Source organism: Scardinius erythrophthalmus (assembly GCF_964197995.2).
Source record: "Scardinius erythrophthalmus genome assembly, chromosome: 11".
Classification (NCBI taxonomy): Eukaryota; Metazoa; Chordata; class Actinopteri; order Cypriniformes; family Leuciscidae; genus Scardinius; species Scardinius erythrophthalmus.
This window is the reverse complement of record NC_138231.1, coordinates 1,318,820-1,344,439: the sequence shown is the minus strand read 5'-3', so window position 1 is coordinate 1,344,439 and position 25,620 is coordinate 1,318,820. Positions and strand designations below refer to the sequence as shown.

The 25,620-nt window shown below is 39.2% G+C and overlaps 2 protein-coding genes across 2 annotated transcripts; both read left to right on the top strand.

The window, feature by feature from the left end:
* Nucleotides 1-416: 416 nt before the first annotated feature.
* mgat2 (alpha-1,6-mannosyl-glycoprotein 2-beta-N-acetylglucosaminyltransferase) lies at nt 417-12,284 on the top strand. The gene is made up of 2 exons (XM_081379637.1): nt 417-595; nt 8,529-12,284. The coding sequence occupies exon 2, from the start codon at nt 8,745-8,747 to the stop codon at nt 10,086-10,088; it is 1,344 nt and encodes a 447-aa protein (XP_081235763.1). The 5' UTR covers nt 417-595; nt 8,529-8,744; the 3' UTR covers nt 10,089-12,284.
* Nucleotides 12,285-18,628: 6,344 nt separating this feature from the next.
* Nucleotides 18,629-25,543, top strand: LOC308698011 (heat shock protein HSP 90-alpha 1). Its single transcript, XM_081377780.1, has 11 exons — nt 18,629-18,894; nt 20,562-20,714; nt 21,097-21,463; nt 21,543-21,676; nt 22,207-22,509; nt 22,595-22,760; nt 22,847-23,037; nt 23,117-23,264; nt 23,772-24,040; nt 24,135-24,468; nt 25,267-25,543. Exons 2-11 carry the CDS (start codon nt 20,562-20,564, stop codon nt 25,374-25,376), a joined length of 2,175 nt encoding a protein of 724 aa, XP_081233906.1. The 5' UTR covers nt 18,629-18,894; the 3' UTR covers nt 25,377-25,543.
* Nucleotides 25,544-25,620: the final 77 nt, after the last annotated feature.

Here is a 25,620-nt window from a genome sequence, read left to right as displayed (position 1 = left end):
AAGGCTTAAGATAGTCCCAGACTAAAATGCATGTTTGAACTGTCTTAACTGGAAGCAACTAATCATCATAATGATCGCTAAATATGTCTAAGTCAAGTCACGTTTATTTATACAGCGCTTTTTACAACACAGAGTGTTTCAAAGCAGCTTTACAGAGATAACAGGAAAATAATGCAACAAAGTTTGTTTCCAGAATAAAATAGCATCACAGTCCAGCTTCAGTAAGTTCAGTGATGGTTCATTTTTGTCGTAAAAAAAGTTATTAATTTAGTTAATTTATACATATATGGAGAAAACCGTGATGTCATCGTTCAGTTCTCATATAATGGTGTCAATGCAGGAGATCAATAATATTGTTGAATATTAAATTAAACGTGTAATGTGTGTATAATAATCTGAGCATTGCATGAACTATTTCCCTCAGAAGTGTGAAATGCGAATGGTGTGGGGAGTGTGACATCATCAGGCGCGCGCTGACAGCCGAAGCCCCCCAGAGGTTTGATGAAACTGTGGGAGCCTGAGCAACATGACACACTTGAATTAAAATGCGCTTTTTATGTGGATATGACAGCCGCCTTACATGCCTGCATCAGCGGTGAGGCTTTTATTCTCTTTACGTTTCTGTTTGTCGTGCATCTGAATGCGGCAGCTCAGGATTCTGCCGTACACATCGATAGCAGCAAAGCTAACTAGTGTCAAGTGCATCATCAAAAATACACACATCGGCATGCATACACATGCATCGATCATCTGCCGTTTGAAATGAGGAATATTAACCAAATATAGACTTGTTAATGAATGCAGTTCAGTGTTTTTGCTTTTATGTGTTTTTCTGGCACGCGCAGCTGCTTGCTTTAGCTCGAGCATGAAGCTGCAATGAATGCATGCGTGTGCACGAGCTTCCGTCATACTTTCTTATTTTTTTAAACTTTAATCAGTGCATATTTCTGCAGTCAAACTCTTTGGCTTTTATGAAGCTGTAGAGTTGCATTAGTGAACAGTCATGCAGATGTGTTGCAAACATGGGCTCATTCCTCCCGGACTGTGGTGTGTGTGTGTGTGTGTGTGTGTGTTTATGCGCCGGACCGTGGTTGTATTTCCCGCAGGTTTATTAATAGCCGAAATACGAATGCATGGTTCGACATCGATCAAGGCACTCAGTGTTTTCTGTAGAAATCATCGGGCGTTTGTCCTGCTGACTCACTGCGTCTGCTAGGGATTGTCTGAACTTGATTGATTCAACATGTTTCACATATTTTTGAGAGGTTCAAAATATAGTTATGAAATCAGAGAGGTGTAGGTCAGATCACATTGATCTTTCTTTATCTTAGACAGGGTTTAATGGCCAGATTAGACATTGACAGTACAGACCAAACATAGAGAGTCAGTAAATGAAGGTACATAATATAAAGTATAAAATGTGGAATCTTCCATTTGCACTAATGACTTTCTATTGCTCTTTCTTTCTCAGTTGTCACATGTAATCACGTGTTTGCTTCAATCATTGACCACTGTTGCATCTTGCTGTTTTTTTAATCTCTTGCTATGAGTATTGCACTTGTACAACCACTTAAAGGGATCGTTCGTTCACCCCAAAAATGTAAATGATCCCATAATTCACTCACCATCGAGCCATCCGTATAGGCGTATATGACTTTTTGAATCCCATAAAAGTGCATCCATCCATCATAAAAGTAATCCGTACGGCTCCAGGGGTTAATGAAGGCCTTCTGAAGCGACGCCATGCATTTGTGTAAGAAAATTATCCATATATATAACTTTATAAACCATAATCAATGGCTTCTGGTAACGGCCGTACATACGCGAGTCTAGTTCGAGTCGACGCCTCTCACGGTTCAAACAACAAACTCAAGCTCCTCCCACATTTTTGTTTTTAAAATTTCCTTTTAGACTTCTAATTTATGACCATGGTTTTGTTTTGATCGATCCTCTGCGCTTCCACGTTCATCAGTACGTCATGGTTCGGGTCAGAGGTCACGCCGGAACTAGACTCGCGTACGGCCGTTACCAGAAGCCATTGATTATGGTTTATAAAGTCATAAATATGGATAATTTTCTCACACAAACGCATGGCGTCGCTTCAGAAGGCCTTCATTAACCCCTGGAGCCGTACGGATTACTTTTATGATGGATGGATGCACTTATATGGGATTCAAAAACTCAGGGTCTATTCACTCCCATTACAGAGATATTTTTTAATATAACTCTGATTGTGTTCGGCTGATTTACACCTAGGATGGCTTGATGGTGAGTAAATTATGGGATCATTTACATTTTGAGGGTGAACTTACCCTTTAATCTCAAGTTAAAAATAGTTTCTCTTTAGAAAATAATTGTTAGAGCTCTGTGTTCATTTCCATTCTGTACCGGTGCACAAGATGATGATAAGTAGGGCTACGTTAAAAATCTTGAATTCTCATTTTTACGAACTGATATCGATTCTTAAATCCCCAGAATCGATTAGTCTGTCCTGTTTTTAGTTGATTAATGAACGGAAATTGTAGCGCAACAACATCATTAATCATTAATGAACATCAGAAGGAATGTAGAAAGATACAGAACAACTTCCTGAAATCAATCATGTCTCATGTAATCAATCAGTGTTTCAACCGCGGAAAGACGTGTATAAAACAGCTTGTAAACAAGATGTCATGTAACGTCACGTTTACCTCATAAAACATATTCAGTGAGCATAACTCGTTAGTCAGCTATAGGAAGATAATTCTATAGGGGAGCATTTTGCTAAATATATGCACCATATTACACATTATAATTTTTAATGTTCTTAATATTTAAAGCATGTTTGCATAAATCCGTCAAGTTGACAGCCACCATTTAAAGGTTTATATTTCAAAAAATTAATTAGAGTAGAAATACAATTATGTAATTGTACAGTTAATATTATAATAAAACTTCCTTGAGTGTATTAAGTGTTTATATACAAATCAGTTCATTTTAAGCTTTAATATTATAGTAATGTAGTACAAATTGACTCCCGTGTATTTTTTACAGCATTAGAGATTTTTTTCCCTTTAGTCAGGTCCGAATCTTCAAGATTGTGTAACCCTGTAGGCATTTTTGAGGAAAAGTTGTTATACCACATTTTTAGAAAGTTCAATGTCTCCTGAATAAGGATCCACCGTATAACATTGAAATAAGGGTCCCATTTTCTTGTAATTGTCATTGAAACAATAGGTGCATTATTCACACTTCACAGCCAAAACACTAGGGTGAATAGGGTAAAAATTTTAAGTTATAGATATCACCATAAAACCTTTCCAGTTTTTCACTTACATAGAGACAGACATTTTTTGTGTTACAAGTTTTCTGAAATGTCATGTTTACATATGCAAATGAGGCATACCAGTATATATATATATATATATATATATATATATATATATATATATATATATATATATATATATATATATATATATATATATATATATATATATATATATATATATATATATATATATAATTCGAGGGGCAGGCATACCAGTGCGCGGTTCTCCCTTTCGGGCTAGCCCTGTCTCTTCGCGTCTTCACAAAGGTTGTCGAGGTAGCCCTTGTTCCTCTCGATGACTGGCTGATCCTAGCTCACTCTCGAGACAAGGTTTGCGAACACAGGGACCTAGTGCTGCGGCACCTAGCTTGTCTGGGCCTTCGGGTCAACTGGGAGAAGAGCAAACTCTGCTCCGTGCAGAGGATCTCTTTTCTCGGTATGGAAATCGACTCGGTCGCCATGTGCGTGCAGCTTATGAGCGTGCGCGCGCAGTCACTGCTAATTTGCCTTCGTCAGTTCGAGGGCAAGAGTGCGGTTCCACTGAAACTATTTCAGAGGCTCCTGGGGCATATGGCATCCGCAGCCGCAGTAACGTCGCTCGGCTTGCTTCATATGAGACCGCTTCAGCTTTGGCTTCGCGATCAAGTCCCGAGGTGGGCATGGCAACACGGCACGCTCCGAGTCCCAGTGACTGCCGTCAGACCTTCACCCCGTGGACGAACCTCAGTTTTCTATGGGCTGGAGTGCCCATAGAACGAGTTTCCTGGCATGTTGTTGTATCAACAGATGCCTCCATAATGGGCTAGGGCGCCATGTGCAATGGACATGCTGCCGCAGGCTCCTGGACAAGACCCCAGCGCCTTTGGCATGTCAATTGCCTCGAGTTGCTGGCTGTACGTCTCACCCTGCACCGCTTCTGTGCATTGCTCAGGGATCAGCACGTATTAGTCCGATCAGACAATACCGCCACAGTAGCGTACATCAACCGACAAGGTGGTCTGCGCTCCTGCCGTATGTCGCAACTCGCCCGCCACCTCCTCATATGGAGTCAGAAGCATCTGAGGTCGCTTCGAGCCATTTATATCCCGGGAGACCTGAACCGTGCAGCTGATATGTCTCGGTTTCGGCCTCTCGCTGGAGAATGGGGACTCCATCCCCAGTCGGTTCATCTGATTTGGGATCAGTTCAGGGACGCACAGGTAGATCTGTTTGCCTCCCACGACTCTTGCCACTGCGACCTGTTTTATTCTCTGACCGAGGGCACGCTCGGCACGGATGCACTGGCGCACAGCTGGCCGCGGGGCCTCTGCAAGTATGCGTTTTCCCCCAGTGAGCCTTCTTACGTAGACTTTGCGCAAGATCAGGGAGGACGAGGAGCAGGTAATTTTGGTTGCCCCGTATTGGCTCAACCGCACCTGGTTCCAAGAACTAGTACTCTTCGCGACAGCACCTCCCTGGCCAATTCCTCTGAGAAAGAACCTGCTTTCTCAGGGACGGGGCACCCTATGGCACCCTCGTCCCGATCTTTGAAACCTCCATGTGTGGTTCCTGGACGGGACGAGGCAGGTTTGAGTACCCTACCACCAGCGGTGGTGGCTACCATCACTTCCGCTAGACTAGAGCATCGTCCACGAGACATGCCTATGCGTTGAAGTGGAACCTCTTTGTCAACTGGTGTTCTTCTAAACTTAAAGAACCCACGAAAGGCCCGATCAGTGTCGTGCTTTCCTTCTTGCAAGAAGGGTTGGAGCGAAGGTTGTCTCCCTCCACCCTGAAAGTGTATGGTGCCGCCATTGCCACACATCATGATGCAGTTGATGGTAAGTGCATTGGAAAGCACGACCTGATCATCAGTTTCCTGAGAGGAGCGAGGAGACTGAATCCTCCTCGCCCTCCTCTCGTTCCCTCTTGGGACCTCTCTGTGGTTTTAACTGCTCTGCAGAGTGCTCCCTTTGAGCCTTTGCAATCAGTGGAGCTTAAGTTCCTGTCAATGAAGACAGTGCTCCTGGTTGCATTGGCCTCCATCAAGAGGGTAGGGGACCTGCAGGCATTTTCGGTTGACGAAGCGTGCCTGGAATTTGGACCAGCTAACTCTTACGTGATCCTGAGACCCCGGCCTGGATATGTGCCCAAGGTTCCCACCACACCCTTTCGAGACCAGGTGGTGAACCAGCAAGCGCTGCCCTTGGAGGAGGCAGACCCAGCCTTGGCACTGCTCTGTCCAGTACGCACCCTCCATACTTACGTAGACAGGATGCATTGTTTCAGGACTTCAGACCAGCTCTTTGTCTGTCATGGTGGGAAGCTGAAGGGAAAGGCTCTCTCCAAGCAAAGGTTGTCTCACTGGATAGTGGACGCCATTGCTTTGGCTTACCAGCAGCAAGGTCGACTATGCCCCCTTGATGTGACGGCCTGCTCCACCCGGAGTGTGGCATCCTCTTGGGCTCTAGCGCATGGCGCCTCGCTAACAGACATATGTAGATCTGCAGGCTGGGCGACACCTAACACGGCCTCTGGGCGACCCCCACGTGTGTAGTCCACTGTAAGCCTCTCTGAGCATGTGTCTTTCCCTCGGCAAGCTACCTTGCCACCCCTGGGTTTGAAATATTCCACCTGCAGCTGGACACCCCAGTGATTCTCAATATGCAGCCCCCTGGGGTCATGTGTATTCCAAGTCCCCCCCTTCGGGCTGGGCATAATTGCATATTTCCACTGATATATGCTTCCCAGTGTACCTTGGCATAATTCCAGCAGCCATTAAAAACTATCCCTTTCATGTTAATGTTGTTTTTTCATTGTTTACATGTTTAAATATTCTGAGAATGCATAGTTTTAGTTCTAATGTTTAAACTGCAATAAATGCATTAAAACTTTTTTTTTTTGGAAGCCATTTTGTTTTTATTGTTTATGCCAAAACAGTGATGTTTACAACTTGTTATACGGCAGAAATGGATTCAGCACCTAAAAATCATATAGAAACAACACTTGAAGTACTTTTCCTCAAAAATGCCTACTGCATCTTATCCAGGGCTATTTATCTATTTTGGGACCTGACTACTTGGGAAAATTTGTCACATATTGTACCTGATATATATATATATATATATATATACACTACTGGTCAAAAGTTTTAGATCGGTAAGATTTTTTGTGTTTTTAAAAGAAGTCTCTTCTGCTCACCAAGGCTGCATTTATTTGATAAAAAAAACAATAATAAAAAAATATTATATGAAATATTATGACAATTTAAAATGACTGTTCTCTATGTGAATATACAGTAAAGTGTAATTTATTCCTGTGATCAAAGCTGAATGTTCAGCATCATTACTCCAGTCTTCAGTGTCACATGATCCTTCAGAAATCACTCTAATATGAGGATTTGATGATCGAGAAACATTTATGATTATTATCAATGTTGAAAACAGTTGTGTACAATTTTTTTTCCAGAATTCTTTGATGAATAGAAAGTTCAAAAGAACAACATTTTTTTAAAATAGAATATTTTCTAACATTATAAATGTCTTTACTGACACTTTTGATCAGTTTAACTCGTCCTTGATGAATAAAAGTATTGATTTATTTTATATCTTTCCCCCAAAAATAAAATTTAAATTCTTACTGACCCCAAACTTTTGAACGGTAGTGTTTAATGTTACAAAAGCTTTCCATTTCAGATAAATGCTGTTCTTTTGAACTTTCTATTCATCATAGCATCATGAAATAAAAATGTAAATAACTGTTTTCAACACTGATAATAATCATAAATGTTTCTTGATCATCAAATCCTCATATTAGAGTGATTTCTGAAGGATCACGTGACACTGAAGACTGGAGTAATGATGCTGAACATTCAGCTTTGATCACAGGAATAAATTACACTTTACTATATATTCACATAGACAACAGATGATTTACATTGTAATAATATTTCACAATATTACTGTTTTTGTTTGTATTTTTAATCAAATAAATGCAGCCTTGGTGAGCAGAAGAGACTTCTTTTAAAAACAGTAAAAATCTTACCGATCTAAAACTTTTGAACGGTAGTGTGTGTATATATATCTCGAATTGAATCGGAATCAAATTGAATCGTGAAATTTGTGTCAGTAATAATGCTATGTTATAGAAATCTGTTTACGTGTTTTCATCAGATTGTAGAGTTTAAACATTTAGAATTGTGTCGAATCTTTTTAGATATGCGAAATTCTTCTGTATTTGAAACACGATACTCTATATTTTATTGTCTGCAGTTTATCTATGCTGCACTGTTCTGTTGTAATCTGCTAATTAGCAGCTCTTCAGGTTAAATCTGCAGAGACCAGTAATTAGGTCTGGACCCCTGTGAGTTTATACTTCAGTTGCCTAAGAATCTAGGGCCACGTTTGTTATATTAATACTGTTAATCTCATTCTTATAGAGAAAGGTTTGATGGATCAGAATGTTGTAGATCACAGATCACAGTTGCATTTGAAATATCATCGTTTTTAATGTGCAGCCATAAAACTAGAAGTGATCTAAGAATATGCCACTTGATTTTTCAGCACGTAATCCTTTCTTGGAAGTTTTAGGAGAACAATGCTTTGCAGAGTTGTATTTTTGTGTGTACTTTGTCATTTTATGTAACGATGCATGGCTTTTCAAAGTTACAAAATCTATTCCATTGTTTACAATGAATATTAAAGTCCCCCTGTGTCAATAATTTTATCCCTTAAAACTCATATTTGATCACCAAAATGACACATGTAAAGTTTTTTCCTTAATGCTTTAAAATATCTTGACTGTAACTCGACACCCTTGCCTCATTTAGTATATGTAATTCTATGAATATGCAAATGAGCCCCGCCTCCACTCACTCACTCAGCTCAGAGATCCACTGGTTGGCGATCACACGTTGATCTGATTGGTTACAAGGTAGTTTGTGACGTCAGAAACACCAGCGATTTCAAAGCGTGTTTTTGAGACTGTCTTTGGTTCACTGCAGTTTTAAGGAGGAAATACTCAGCAATGCTGTCGACTTATGAATTTACACATGGTTTGTCTTAAAGCTGATTAAAAACACCACATAGACACATAAACTACATTAAACGCTGGATTTTCACCACAGGGGGACTTTTCATATTTTAATATTTATTAATGAAATGTTTAGAGATATTAAACTGAATGCACAAAAAAACAGACCATGCTAATTAAAATCATTCTTTCAATTTATTTCCCTCAGGTTATAAAAGGCGACCCATTTGCCTCTGAGAAAATGCCTTATGGGAAACGCTATCATTCGAATACATTCCAGAATTAGAGGACCAAGAATAAGCTGCATTTTCTATGATAACATTTTGTACCCAATCTGCTGGAGCAGACCTTTTTTGCATCGCCAACCTGCCGTCCTCGTCTCCAGAATCGCTTCACCGACCGTCCCGCAGGGCGACTGCCTATCATGAGATTCCGAATTTACAAGCGAAAGGTGGTAATACTGACTCTAGTAGTGGTGATCTGTGGATTTGCCGTCTGGAATAGTGGTAAGGCGAAGAAGGCAAGTGCCGTGTTTCCCAAGGATTTGGAGACAGGTAAGCGTAGCAGCGCCGCTGGTCAGGTGCAGGTAACGATACCAGTCACCCGAAAACCCGTCAACGAGACTCTACCGGAAAAACAAGTAGTAGTCGCCAAGCCCGAAGTAGACAACACAACTCTCGTGTACCGAGGGATCGTGTTTCAGCTCAACTTTGACCAGACCCTAAAAAACGAGGAAAAGTTTCACAACGTGCGTCAGAAGGACGACCTTGTCGTCGTCATTCAGGTTCACAACCGCCCCGAATACCTACGGCTTTTGGTGGACAGCTTGAGGAAAGCCAAAGGAATTGAGAAAGTCTTGCTGATATTCAGCCATGACTTCTGGTCTCCGGAAATCAACCAGATAGTCGCGTCTGTCGATTTCTGTTTGGTCCTTCAGATATTCTTCCCCTTCAGCATCCAACTTTATCCTCAAGAGTTTCCCGGGAATGATCCTAGAGATTGCCCTCGAGACATTTCCAAGAAAGATGCCTTAACGTTAGGCTGCATAAACGCAGAGTACCCGGACTCTTTCGGCCACTATCGGGAAGCCAAGTTCTCGCAGACCAAACATCATTGGTGGTGGAAGTTGCACTTTGTGTGGGATCGAGTCCGAGTGTTGAAGGATCACCAAGGACTTTTGTTGCTCATCGAAGAGGATCACTACCTCGCTCCCGACTTTCAACACCTTCTCAAAATGATGGTGTCCCTAAAGAAAGAACAGTGTCCTGACTGTGACATCTTGTCTCTGGGAAGCTACGGACACACCGGCTACTCCAGCAAAGCCAACAAAGTGGAGGTGAAAGCATGGAAGTCCACCGAGCACAACATGGGAATGGTGTTGAACAGAGAAACGTACCAGAAACTCCTCAGATGCACTGATGCCTTCTGCACCTACGACGACTACAACTGGGATTGGTCGTTGCAATACCTTACCGTGGCTTGTTTGCCCACGTTTCTGAAGGTCATGGTGAGCGAGGCGCCTCGCATTTTCCATGCCGGTGACTGTGGCATGCACCACAAGAAGTCGGCTTGCATGCCGACCAGCCAGAAGACAAAGATCGAGAACATTCTCCAGAGCAGCGGGAACCAGTTGTTTCCCAAACAGCTCCTCATCACAAAGAGACTCCCTTCGTCTGGAGCCAAAGGACTGGCTCCTCACGTCAAAAACGGAGGTTGGGGAGACATCAGGGACCATGAACTCTGCAAGAGCTACCTTCGATTACAGTGACTTTATATCTTCTCCTTTTTGTTGTTTTTGCATCCTCTAATGAAAGCCTTTAAGAGTTCTTTATGGACTACTTCTTCTTATTGCCTGTTTTATTGAAATATTCCAAATAAAATAAAAGTATGTGACGTTTGGATTTGGTGGTTATGAGCATCATTGAAGTATTATCACTGGGGAAAAAAAGTGTTATTGTTGTCACTCTTATGTCTATTATTAAAGACTAGCATTTTTGTGCCATTTCAAAGACAACATTTGTATTTATGATTTTAAAATCTGCAAAAGCATGAACTTTCTTATAATTATGTATATGTGTGTGTGTATATACAGACCTGCAGACAGTGTGCTTTGGATCATTAGGGGCTTTTGCACTATAGGTAGTTGTAAGAACTCAATTAGAGGAACTAGCCACCAAGGTTGTCCCCCAAAAACTAAAGTTTCCCATATAGTGCCATTTTTCCGGTTGCATTCGCACCGCCAGTAGGAACTCTGAAGTGACGTAACTTACGACCTGCCGTTCTGGTGTGTGTTTCCCGTACAACGGCGTAACTCGCGGCTTCACTACAATAGCACGATGCATCGTTGAAGAAAACAACTAGCTAATCACGACTGTTTCCCAAAGCCGTATTGTCGCAAATTGGTCATTCAACCCCAATGGTTAATGATGTCATGCAGGTGTTGGAGTGATAACTACTGTTAATGAAACTGTTTGAGACTGAATTAACGCTAGATGTTTTGCTATAAACTACAGACATGACATCTGAGGACTATTGCTCATTTTTCTTAGTTATTTCGCTTTATTTCCAGATTCAATCATAGACTCGTTCTTACACTAGAGCTCGTTCACACATGCACACTCTTCAAAAACTACATTTTAAATCTCTCGACAAACTTAAAAGACGTAAATGACTTTTGTACGTATTCTAAATAAAAGATACAGTTTGTACTGAAGGTCAGCTTGCTTATTTTGCTCAAGATAAAGAGTCCACATGTCATGCAAACAAGAAACCGGTCGAGATCTGTCGTTCCAAACGCACAACTTTTGCGATCTTGTTTGCGATTGTTCGTTGGAACGATGGTTTCGGGAAACACAGACTCTTTGAACTGCAGATAACTTGCGACCATAGTTGGCTAACGATTTAACGACGTTAAAATATCAAGTGATATGTTATTCTCATGATGTCGGAAAAGAAAACATGAAGGAAAATTGACAGCTCATTCAGCCAAACTGATGGATAAGCTTTATTTATAGGGCAACCTTATGATTTGAAATGAATAGTTTCAGTCTTTTTGATTGGAAGTACCCCAAACCGGAAGTGCCACCCATAATTCAACACGCAGTACGCTCGTCAGGAATAAGGTGGATAGGCTAATCCTTGTTTACAAAGCTTTTTACAAATGGCGGGTGTTTCGCATGCGTTCGGCCAATCAGCGTACACTTACGTCACTGGTAGTTCCTATCGTGCTGGGTTAGACCTTACTCTAAAGTAGGAGATAATTTAGTCCCCGAAAAGGCGTTTCTATACGTAACATTGTTCCCAGTTCCTGCGGTCGAGCGCACCAAAAAGCGCGTACTTCCGCCATTAGTTACAGGAACTTCGAAAACATTCCTCTGGTGCGAAAGCCCTTATAATTCCACCTTCTGTTCAAGATTACGCTGGGCTATTTTTGATATGCAGATGAACTATTTTCTATTTGCTTGAATGTGACTGACCGTTTTCAAGGTGTAAGGTTGTGCTTCATATTGAACATATTCCAGTATTAGAATGGTTTTAAAGCTTTTGCAAGACATTAAAATTGGATTGACTATCTTGCAGTCCTCATTAGCCCCTTATAGACGTTTTGTACTATTTACACAAGCTTTGAAGATCTCTGGCCTCAATCTTTACACATCCAACACAGTGTGTGAAAGGAAAGCGTTCAGAGCTGTATAGTCGGCTTGTGGTTTTACGTTTAGTCCATTTGACCTGGGTTGTTATTATCGTTAACTAAAACCATAACCATTTTCATTACTTAAAATAAAATGCAATACAAAAACCCCATTGGCACTAAGTGTATGGACAAAAACGGTTATTCTTCCAAATGTTTTTATTTTTATTTTGTGTGTGTTACTTTAACTTTTAACTAACTGAAATGGTACAACAGCCACAGATCTCCCTTTGCATGTTTGTTTATTAAACATTTTTGACATTTAATAATTTTATGATGTTTCCAACTCAGTTTTTATTTATAAAGCACTTTCAAAACCATGAGAATGGACCAAAGTGCTGTCCATAAATAGTAAAAAAAAAACTCAAAAATACATAGAAACATAAAATAACATCAAAACATGACACATTTCCAGCTACCAGTAAGAGTAAATTTACACAGATTTAATCATAATGCTGTTCTCATAAGATATGTTTGCATTCAAATATGCAAATTTGACTAAGGCTTAAAATTGCAATATCGCATAAATCATTTGCGAGTAAAGCCGTGTTTCCATCCCATGTGTGTAAGACAAAAATCGTCACTTCCAGAGAAAGTTGCTGCAATCGGGCTCATAATATTATATTATAATAATCATAAATGAGTTCTCAGAGCGTCAAACGAAACTATAAACGTTTCCTTAGAGATGCTGCGATGCCATTGGTCCACTGGTTACTCCAGTTATCCAATCACAGCCTCCGCTGAGGAAAAGTCACATGAGTTTAGTGTTGCGCTTCGAAGGATGTATTCAGTAAATGTGTTTCCATTGTAGTTTATGCTCATGTCTACTTATAGGACAAAAAAATTATACGACTCAACTGAGTGCATAAGTATGGAAGCTTAGCTTGTTTCTGCCACTGAATAAAACATTTTAAAAGTTAATTGCAAATTTTTATGTCACAATTGCGACTTGATATCACGCAATTGGGAGTTTATATCTCACAATTCTGACTTTATAACGCAATTGCGAGATATAAAGTCAGAATTGCAAGAAATAAACTCACAATTGCGTGTTATGAAGTCAGAATTACGAGAAATAAACGTGCAATTCTGACTTTTTTCTCACAATTGCATTATAAAGTCAGATTGTATAACGCAATTGTGAGAAAAATGCATGGTATAAAGTCGCAATTCTGACTTTATAACACACAATTACGACTTTATATCTTGCAATTCTGAGAAATAATTGAGATGTAATCTCGCAGTTGTGAAATAAAAAGTCACAATTATCTTTTAAAATGTTTTATTCTGTGGCAGAAACAATCTTACATGCATGATTGTTTTTTATGCAATATCCCAGAATTGAGGTGAATGGAAACATGGCTAATAATGCAGAATTCAGAGTATCTGTTCAAACTGCTCTATAGCCTATGTCTAAAGCTTTGGCTTTTCATAGTCTTTGACCAGGCTAAACCGATCCACAGTGAGTGTTGATAAAGTGTTCAGAGTTGGTTTCTTGAAACGAGTCATGCATCTTCACGTTTCTGTGTCTGTAGATCCGACTCGAGTCCCTCCTTCATTGTGCACTTGCTTGCTTTCTTACGGGAATCCTCTCTGCTTTAACATTAAATGCATCCAATTAATCTTTAAACGCTTCAGTTATCAGTGGTGACCAAATGCAGGAGTTCGGGGTTTATGTGAGCGACTCAATGCTAAAGGAACCACAGATATAAAATCACTGACGTATAAACAGAAAACCTCAACTAGTCCTCAACTAAACCTAGAGAGAAGGGTTTCTTTCCCTGATCAGTCAGAAAATGTGTGTATTTCGATATGACCTCAAACATTCTCAAGATCAAATGAGCTTTGATTTTATAGCTTAATAACATGCTCAATAATACACTTCATGTATCACAATTATTCGTTTTTTTTGTTTTTTTTTTTTTCTCCTGAGGGATTTTAGGAGAAACATGATTAAACTTACAATTTACAATGAAAGCAACCTGTAAAACAAATCGTGAATATTGCACACAGATCGGTTCATAAATACACTCCAAACGCACCACTGCAATTCTTCCAATTAGAAATTAGACATTAAATCCTTCAGCATAGTGTGACCTTTAAGACCCATCATGACAAGGCCAATTACTCTCAGACGCCAACATGCACATCTAATACTAATGCATATAATAGTTCAATGCCAATTTATATAATCAGGAGGAAATTAGGATGTAAGTGTCAAGAGATAATTATGTGAATGCTAATGAATGCTCTTACTTCGAGTTAGTGATTTTAAACACCATTGGTGCTACAGAAATTAAATTAAAAAGTATTTTACAAGAAAACAGAACTATGGCGCTTGTTTCTGCCACAGAATAAAAAATAAAAACTTTTTATCTCACAATTCAGACTTTTTTGCAAATTATAAACTCACAATAAATAAAAGGTAGAACTGTGAAACTCACAATTGCGTGAAATTGTCAGAATTGCAACATATAAACTTGCAATTGCATGAAAGTCAGAATTTTCAAACTCGCAATTGAGAGAAATAGTCAGAATTGCGAAATATAAACGTGAAATAAAGTCAGACAAAAAGTCACAATTACCTATTTTATTTTGTGGCAGAAACAAGCTTCCATAGAGAACTAAATGTTCAAAACATAATTGAGATTATGAGGTTTATCTTGCATTTTATTAAACAAAATGCATAAGAAAATGTATACCATTTTACAATTACATCCATCCGTCCTGAAGCAAGACCAGATATCTCTGCGTTATCACAATAAGAACGTCCTCAGGAAAACACACATAAACAACCATCAGAAGACAGAACATGCAGTGAGATAAATCAAAGAGACAAAAATATGCTTATTTAAAAATTATTTTAATTTTATATATATAAATTAGAAATACAACTTTACTGTTTTGTGAACTTATTATTTCAATCCACCATAAATCTGTAAATTACAATATTTACACATTGTACATGAACCCGTTTCATTAAAATAATAAAATAAATGCATCATGCGTATAAAGGTCCCACTCGGCATCTATACGACCGTCCCACTGGATGGGTTTTGGGAAGGCAAAAGGCCCTAAAGAGAGAAAAAGAGGATAAATGATATACAATATACACTGTTAAACATTTTTGTTGGTTTAACTTAAAGTAAGTAACCTGGCTGCCTTAAAATCTTACATTTGAGTTGATACGATGAAGGAGATTGGTTTAATCAACAGAAACTCAAAGTATTATGTTATCTGAACCACATCAATTATCTAAGTTGACTTGACAAAAGCAAAAATGTTGTGGTATAAAATCATGAAAACATTTTTTTTACAGTGTATCTGCTACCTAAATAATAATCAAATCATCATATTTCTGAAGGATCATGTGACTCTGAAGACTGGAGTAATGATGCTGAAAATTCAGCTTTGATCACTGGAATAAATTACACTTTACTGTATATTCACATAGAAAACAGTCATTTTAAATCGTCATAATATTTAACAATATTACTGGGGGGGGGGAGGGGTTATATTATTTTTAATCAAATAAATGCAGCCTTGGTGAGCAGAGAAGACTTCTTTTAAAACATTAAAAATCTTCCCGATTCAAAACTTTTGGCTGATAGTGTATTTAATTCTATCACGTTGCATTATCCACCACACGCATCATAAGACAACATGACAGAATGCACAGGATATTTTGAACTGCACTGACATGTCAGTCATATTGAAAACACAAAAATATACTCTCAACATAAATGCAACCGATTACCCACCCCAAATCTCATGCGTAACTGCGCAGAAATCAGTGAAAATACATTATATTCTAGGATGCATGAGTATATAAACAGTATTATTTTTTAAATTAACTTACCAAAGAATGCAAATGTTAATTAACCACCTAAACCTCATGCATAAACCCATACCTGCCCTAAAACACATAATGCACAGTACAATATTGTAGCCTATATGATGCTGTAATCGTATTGTGCACACAAATATACACCTTTTCAACATAATGCAACAAGTTACTCACCAAAAACTATGCTCTGGATTGCACGTTAAGTGCATCAGTTCAAAATCAGTGTGTTTTGGGTTGCGTTTCCATGCAACTTGAGTTGTACGTTAAACATTAGATCCAGTGCACAGTCTGACCCGGATCAAACCCAATGCACACTGATTATTGCGCGTGGAAGAGTCTCAGTTATACCTTCCTGACGCCTTTATAGATGTAAAAGTAAAGCTCCTGGCCCACACTGAAACACATTCTCTCGCCGTTCCCGGACTCGTTCACGTTAACGAATGAGACCTTAACCGTGTTCGAGCCCTGCGAGTTGAACCGGACCCGGTTCGGGCGACTGTACTCTGAGTTCGGCATGAGTTTATACACGCCCTCCCGTGTGGAGGAGAATTGAGTTTTAATTTAATTCTCCTCCTTCCCTCCGCCGCCATCTTACATTAGCGTTCATTCCGCTGCTGCACGAGCGCGCGCGCGACACAGTCAGGCAGTGCGCTGCGCGTTCACGCTAGTTAAATAAAATCGAATCTTTTTCTCGTCAATTCCAGTTCGTTCTTTCTTTCCATTTCTGTAAATGTGCCAGTGTTAGCCAGCTGGCTAATTAACAACTGCAGTCTAATAAATAAATACAAAAGTTCAGGACAAGGATATTATAGGCTAACTCCATTCAACAGCAACAAAAGGAGAATTCTCATGCAGGAATAAACAATAAACATACACAAAACACAGCCAATATTTGTTATATAATTGTTGTATAATTCCACTGAAGGAAATACACCACAAAATATAAACGTGATCTTTGCAGATCTAAAGCAGTTTTTTTTATTGCATAATAACATAAATGCACATGCATGAAGAGGGAAAACTAATACTAGCAGAGTAAAAATTAACATCTTTAAATAAACTCATTAAGCATCAAAGGTTGGTGCTTGTATTGTGTATAGTCTGAGGGATGCGATTAGAACGTTGAATTTAATAAGAAACACATTTCTGGAGATGAACGTCAGTTCTTGTGCGCCGAGTCGCTGAAGAGAAGTCAGAAGAGAAGAGGATAAAAGTACATAAAATATGTGACTTACTGTAGACAGAGCTTGTTGGTCACTTCTAAACAGATCAAACTCCCAGTAGCCTATTGTTGCAAGTTTTTATATCAGATTGAATCTCATATATAACCTCACACATATGCTTCTGGAAACTCCACTGAAACACACACTGTCAGTCAGAGAATGTGCTGGAAAACACTAGCGCCGTCCTCTGGTCGGGAAAACACTAGAAAATGTTTCTAGTGTTTCAGCACAACTAGACACACATATACATACATATACATATACATATACATATACATATATATGTATATATATGTGTGTCTAGTTGTGCTGATCAAAGTATGGAATAGTGATGTTCGGAAGGGTGATATAAGGGTGAATAAGCTTGAGTTATTTTCTTCTGGTGTATAGGCCTATTATAGCATATACTGAGAGATATACAAGCAATTTAAATGGTTAGTTCACCCAAAATTAATCCCATAATTTACTCACCACCAAGCCAGGTGTTTATGACTTTCTTTTTTCATAGCCTTGATTTTTGGCAAATTGCATTGAACCTTAAAGAGAGAAATACTATTTTTGTTGATAATTTCTCATATTTCACATTTAGTCACTACAACAGAGGTGTCACGTTCAGTGTTTGTGTTTCACTGATTTAATCCCGGTCACCTGTTGTCTTGTTAATTACTGTCGTTATGTTCATTTGTCCCAGCTGTGTCTCGTTTCCTGATCTCTGTGTGTTTAAGCCCATGTGTTTCAGTCTGTCCCTGTCTCTGTTCTACAGGTTGTTCTGTTCCTGTGATTTGGTTTTGTAAAGATTTGAGATAGTTTAAGAATAAAAACTGCTGCGTTTATATCTTGCTTCCCCTCGTCTCTGCTGAAACCTGATGTGTGACACGTTTATGTGTTTACATGACTAGAGTTTGTCGTTGTGCTGATTTTTGGCAAAATTGCATTGAACCCTAAAGAGATTTTTGCATTGAACCCAAAAAATATTTTTTTTGTTGATAATTTCTCATATTCCATGTTTATTTTAGTACAGTTAGAGGTTTATGTGTTTACATGACTAGAGGTTTTTGTCGGGTTGATTTTTGGTGAATTGCATTGAAAACAACGGGTCAAAATGACCAAAGAACAGTTTTTTAAACACTAGAGTTCATAATTTCTTAAATTGTCTCTAATAACCTACATTAGAGGTTTTGTGTGTTTACATGACTCTTAGTGTTGACATTCGCTGAATTATAAACCAATTCGACCCCAATATTCCGTGCCAATATTCACCAGAACACATCATAAGGTGAAACTAGGCCTGCAAGTTCAGAGTTCTGTCTTTTATAGAGTTTTATCTCTTCATGGTGAATTTTAGCACCTCAGTGATATGTTGCGCTGTTTCACTGGATCAACCAATGAGCTTTCCAGATTTTGCTATAGGAAGAAGTCTATGGTGGACACATGTGTTATCCGGAACGTTCTTCCTTTGATTGACAGACACTTCTTGTGACTCCCTGCCCCAAAAAAGGACAAAAGGGGTCTAGGATAGCGAACACCCCCCTCTCACACACACACACACACACACACACACACACACTCGGCCTGGTGGTCTTACTTTAGCACTCCTATCTGTAGTGGGCATTCCTTCTGGAAGTTTCTCAATGGGGGTTTCGAGAAACTTGGCTCAACGGTATATAAAGCCTGATGAAGGCCTTCTTCTCGGCAGATAAAGCAAAACCAGCGACCAGAAGAAGTCGGCGACACCAAAACTCAAACCAAACCCAAGTGGATTAAGATCTCCATACGCCTGAGACCTTGTTTTATACCGAAGACAATTATCAAGGTAGGAATTACATTCTAGAAACTGAGTTTGGGATTTGCACTGATTTTAGAGCATTGGGCCGTTATAATGGGGTTCATATCTGATTAATTTACTGCTTTACATTTTAAAGTCCATTTTTTGAGCATATATGCTCCAAAAAAAAAAAAAAAAAAGCTGGGTTGTTTTAACCCAACTTTGGGTCAAACATGGACAAACCCAAACGTTGGGTTAAAAATTTAAGGTTACACTTTATTTTAAGGTGTCATTGTTACAGTGTAATTACATATTTAAGTATTGATATTAAGCAACTATGCACTTACTATAGGGTTAGGGTTTGGTTGAGGGTTAGTTGCATGTAATTATGCATAATTTACTGTTATTACTACGGTAAGTGCATGTAACAAGGACACTGTAAAATAAAGTGTTACCAAATGTAATTTAAAAATTTAACCCAACAGCTGGGTTTGTCCATATTTGACCCAAACCCAGCATTTTTTAGAGTGCCTAAAAAAAAAAAGAAGAAGAAGAAGACATTTCCAATTAAATTGTTGTAAATCCTGAATGCTTTTAGAGCACATCAGACCAACATTGGCCAAAAGAGAAGAGCACATGTCTGCAAGCATGCTGACTCATCTCATCAAATCATGACAGCTGTGACTTTTCAACCCTGAGTAACCCAAAACAACATCCTAAAAATGAGAATTGAGAATAATGAGAATCAAATTACATTAGTAAACCCTCTAAAATGTGCTGAAAAGGATAGTATGGGTTGCATAAATGGGCATTTGCGTGAGGACATGTGACACTCCTCCCCCACTCCTGAACTCATGACAGGTGCTGGACATGTGCTTTTACAGCAGAGAGAGGGTTAATCAGCTGTCCTTCATCAAAGACTCAGAGCGCAGACACAGAAGAGCACATGAAAAGTTAATATTAAACTTATGTTATAATATAACATAAACTATATTATGAATAATCTGCATTTTTGTAATTCAAAGGAATTTTTATGATTATTGGCGTAGTGGTGGAAGTAATGAATGCATGTAAAAAATGTTGGTATGAAAATGATTTTTTTTTTTTGTACTATTGGAGGAATAGATAGAAGTTAGAAAGAATAGATAGAATAGAAGTTCAGATTTAATTATTAATACAACCAGTGTTGCCAACATAGCATTTTTATTTCTTAAAAAAAGCACCTACTGACAAATCTAGTGACTTTTTGGACTGCTGGTTAATAAAAAATAAAAAAAGGTAAATGCGACTTTTTAACTCATAATTCTGACTTTTTCTCACAATTGCGAGTTATAAAGTCCGAATAGCATGATATAAAGTTGCAGTTGCGTGTTATAAAGTCTGATTTGAGAGATGTAAACTTGCAATTCTGACTTTTTTCTCGCGATTCTGACATTATAACTCGCAATCGCGAGAAAAAAGTCAGAATTGTGAGATAAAAAGTCGCAATTCTTTTAAATTGTTTTATTCTGTGGCAGAAACAAGCTTCTATCACTTTCCATTGAAAATAGCTGGCCAACACTGAAAAGAACACGTGTCAATTCAAAATTCATACTTAGAAAGAATAAAAACTCTATTCTTTTTTAATGAAATACATTTGTTCTGGTTATTTTCCAATGTTAGAGCTTCATATTTCAGAACCCTCATTTGTCCGTTTCCTTCTTGGGTTTGCGCAGATGCCAGAGAAAGCAGCACAGCCCGTGATGGAGGAAGACGTCGAGACCTTCGCTTTCCAGGCTGAGATCGCTCAGCTCATGTCTCTGATCATCAACACCTTCTACTCCAACAAAGAGATCTTCCTCAGAGAGCTCATCTCCAACTCCTCAGACGTGAGTTCACCAGAGATTTGACCTCATCCTTCCCTCGCGGGTCAAAATGACCCGAAGCCCTAAAATTATACTTAATTATTATTATTATTGTCCAGAAAGCTTATTTTATTTATTTTGATAATATTTTTTTCAAATTTTTTATGCATTTTTTGGGAGATTAATTTATGTATTTACCTTTAAATTTCTAGATTTGATCAAAAAATAATAAATAAATAGTAATTTAAGCATATTGCTCACATTCTTTCAACTTAAATTCAAAATAACTCACAATTTCATGCATGACCCTTTTTACTCAGCTTAAAATATCTTAAATTGGGAGTCTCCCGACCTCTTGTGATCCAGTTGTTTCAGTGGCCCATTGTTTTACGTGTCTTTAAAACAGGCACTGGACAAGATCAGATACGAGAGCTTGACAGACCCAAGCAAACTTGATTCATGCAAGGACCTGAAGATTGACATCACCCCCAATCAGAAAGAGCGCACACTCACAATCGTTGACACCGGCATCGGCATGACCAAAGCGGACCTCATTAACAACCTGGGCACCATCGCCAAATCCGGCACAAAGGCCTTCATGGAGGCCCTTCAGGCGGGAGCCGACATCTCAATGATCGGTCAGTTCGGTGTGGGTTTCTACTCCGCCTACCTGGTGGCCGAGAAAGTCACGGTCATCACCAAACACAACGATGACGAGCAGTACATCTGGGAGTCTGCAGCCGGCGGATCCTTCACAGTGAAGCCAGACAGTGGTATGAGCTCTTAGAAGTTTTTGATACAAATCAATTGGATCTTTATTCAAAAAGTACTAATCATGCCCTGCAATTATAGGTGAATCCATTGGACGTGGTACCAAAGTCATTCTCCACCTTAAAGAGGATCAGTCTGAATACGTTGAGGAGAAGCGCGTCAAGGAGGTTGTGAAGAAGCACTCTCAGTTCATCGGTTACCCCATCACGCTTTTCGTAAGTGCCTCTACTTTGGTACCTGGACTGCAAGCCTGCCAATGATTCTAGTGCCCAGATTGTAAAACAGAAAAAGATTGCATGATATAAAGTCGCAATTGAGTGTCATAAAGTCTGAATTGCGAAATATAAACTTGTAATTCTGAATTTTTTCTCGCAATTCTGACTTTTTTTCTCACAATTGGGAGTTATAAAGTCCAAATTGAATGATATAAAGCAGGGTTCACCAATCTCGGTCCTGGAGGGCCGCTGTCCCTGCAGAGTTTAGCTCCAACCATCTCCAACACACCTGTTTGAAAGTTTCTAGTATGCCTAGTGAGACCTTGATTAGCTGGTTCAGGTGTGTTTAATTGGGGTTGGAGCTAAACTCTGCAGGACAGCGGCCCTCCAGGACCGAGATTGGTGAACCCTGATATAAAGTCTGGAAAAAAAAATTCTGCTTTTTGTAAGTGCCTCTACTTTGGTACCTGGACTGCAAACCTTCCAATGCTTCTAGTGCCCACATTATAAAACATAAAAATATCTTGCAGATTGAGAAACAGAGAGAGAAGGAGGTTGACCTTGAAGAGGGAGAGAAGGTGGATGAGGAGGTGACAGCTGGCGATGACAAAGACAAACCCAAGATTGAGGACTTGGGGGCTGATGAGGATGAAGACACCAAAGATGGCCAGAACAAGAGGAAGAAGAAGGTCAAGGAAAAGTACATTGATGTTCAGGAGCTCAACAAGACCAAACCCCTGTGGACCCGCAACCCAGATGACATCACCAATGAAGAGTACGGCGAGTTCTACAAGAGTTTAAGCAACGACTGGGAGGATCATCTGGCCGTCAAGGTTGGTAGTAATATTAAGTCAGAAATATAGCATAAAAATGACTGGACTTTTATTGAGAAGACCGTCAATCTTCTTGTTGATACAGCACTTCTCGGTCGAGGGCCAGCTGGAGTTTCGCGCTCTGCTGTTTATTCCCAGAAGAGCCTCCTTTGACCTTTTCGAGAACAAGAAAAAGAGAAACAACATTAAGTTATATGTGCGCAGGGTCTTTATCATGGACAACTGCGATGAGCTCATTCCAGAATACCTCAGTAAGTGTCTCAAGAGTTCATTATAAATGATTCCTAGACATATAACCCAAGAGTTTAAGTGTTGACGGGTTAAACTTTCCTCCCAGACTTCATTAAGGGCGTCGTGGACTCTGAGGATCTGCCGCTGAACATCTCCAGAGAGATGCTTCAACAGAGCAAGATCCTGAAAGTCATCCGCAAGAACCTGGTCAAGAAGTGTCTGGATCTCTTCACTGAACTCGCCGACGACAAAGACAACTACAAGAAGCTTTACGAGCAGTTCTCCAAGAACATCAAGGTATATGTGCTTTTCGAGTAGCTGATGAAACTCATTTCAGTATATCCAAGATATATCCTAAAATATATTTCTATTCTAGCTGGGCATCCATGAGGACTCTCAGAACCGCAAAAAGCTCTCGGAGCTGCTTCGCTACTACACATCTGCCTCTGGAGACGAGATGCTTTCCCTCAAGGACTACGTGTCTCGCATGAAGGACACCCAGAAGCACATCTACTACATCACCGGTTAGTGAATGGTTCATGAACTTAACCCTCTGGTGCTCTTCGCATGTCAGTCAAAAATCACCCATTTCTTTTTTTGTCAATGAAATGAATGAACTATATTTTAGTTTGATGATGTTTTTTATTTAATATTGTGTATTTTCAGGGGACTTTTTTTCGTACTAAATTATACTTACACTGTATTATAATCCATTTATTCACTTTTTGAGCATAGACCTGAACTTAAACTGTCGTAAATCTTGAATGCTTTAGAGCAACAGACTAAAGTTTTGATCTCTTTTCAAAGACGACACTTGGCGGATTATTGCTGAACTTAAAAAAGTAACAGAATTTTACGTGTTTTGTTCTGAAAAATGCACATAAATACTATTTTCAATTTTTATATGAAATGTATATTTTCTAAAAGCAAATATATACATTTCAAAACGTAAAACGACAGAAGAGCACCAGATTAAACATTGCTTTAACCCAAAGAGACCATTTTCTTACAATTGTCAAATCTCTCCAAAGGCGAGACCAAAGACCAGGTGGCGAACTCGGCCTTCGTGGAGCGTCTGCGCAAAGCCGGTCTGGAGGTGATCTACATGATCGAGCCCATCGATGAATACTGCGTTCAGCAGCTGAAGGAGTATGATGGCAAGAACCTGGTGTCAGTGACCAAAGAGGGTCTGGAGCTTCCCGAGGACGAGGACGAGAAGAAGAAGCAGGAGGAGTTGAAGACCAAATATGAGAACTTATGCAAGATCATGAAAGACATTCTTGACAAAAAGATTGAGAAGGTAGAAGCTGTTAGCATACTAGACTAAGATTTAGAAGTGCACAGTCTTCAGAGCTCTTAAATGATAATGAATATTTGGATTTGTACCCAAACAGGTCACCGTCTCGAACCGTCTGGTGTCTTCGCCTTGTTGCATCGTCACAAGCACATACGGCTGGACGGCCAACATGGAGAGGATCATGAAGTCTCAGGCCTTGAGAGACAACTCCACCATGGGCTACATGACTGCTAAAAAGCACCTGGAAATCAACCCTCTCCATCCCATCGTCGAGACCCTGCGAGAGAAGGCAGAAGCCGACAAGAACGACAAGGCCGTGAAAGACTTGGTGATCCTGCTGTTCGAGACCGCCCTGCTCTCCTCGGGCTTCACCTTGGAAGACCCACAAACGCATGCTAACCGCATCTACAGGATGATCAAACTTGGTCTTGGTAAGTGTGATGTCTAAGAGCCTACAGTTTATTACACTCTACAAAATGCTGGGTTGTTTCAACCCCAAAATTGGGTCAAATATGGACAAACCCAACAGTTGGGTTAATTTAAAAATGTAACCCAACTGTTGGGTTTGTCCATTTTTTTCACCCAATTTTGGGTTAAAACAACCCAGCATTTTTTAGAGGCACTCTGCTCTTTGGTCATTGGGAATGCCCATCAAAAAACCACTGACTCACTCTTAAAAATAGCGGTTCTTAATTGGCGTTGATGGTTGCATGAAGAACCTTTAACATCCATGGACATCCATTGCAAAACAGTTTCTTTATAGTGGAAAAAGCTTCTTTAGATTTTTCTTGGTAAGTTTACAAGCCTAACCACCAGCAAGCAATTTTGTGTTTAAAAGACGCGAAATAGCCATACAAACACAGCCCTGACGTCTAGGCTAAACAAGGCAAAATTTGGGCTGTCAGAGAAAATGTAATAGACGTCTAACCAGAGCCCAAGAATAGAACATAGAACATGTCAAAGAAATTAAACACCTTTTAATCACAGTTGACTTTGAAAAAAGTTTTTTTCACAAAGTAAACACATCATAAAACAAGAGATTATCTTTGATTAACGATTATAAGGGTGCATTATTTTATTTTTTTGTAAATAATGATGTGGTTAAATCCTCACTGCAATATTCCATTAAAAAATATAATTGATTTCATGGTGACTTTAAGATTGTAGTCATATAAATGAAATTTCAGAGGAAAAAGTGACTTAATTATTATTGAATCTGTATTTTGCAGGCATCGATGATGATGACTCTACTGTGGAGGACATTACTCAACCCGCTGAAGAAGACATGCCAGTTCTGGAGGGCGATGAAGACAGTTCTAGAATGGAGGAAGTTGACTAAAGAGTTTTAGTGTAAATAGCACTAAATTGTTAATGTATTTTTAATAGAAATTTTTTTGTGTGTGTGTGTGTCTACATGTAGTGACCAGTATGTTCTGAGCTTTTCTAATTTAAGCTGTTTTTGTAAACATGAGTTGAACATTTTTAATAAATGATTAATAATACATATGATCTGAGGTCTGTCCTTATTTTGCTTATTTAAACTTTTGCTGCTACTTCTGATTTCATTTTCCTCAAGCAGTGAT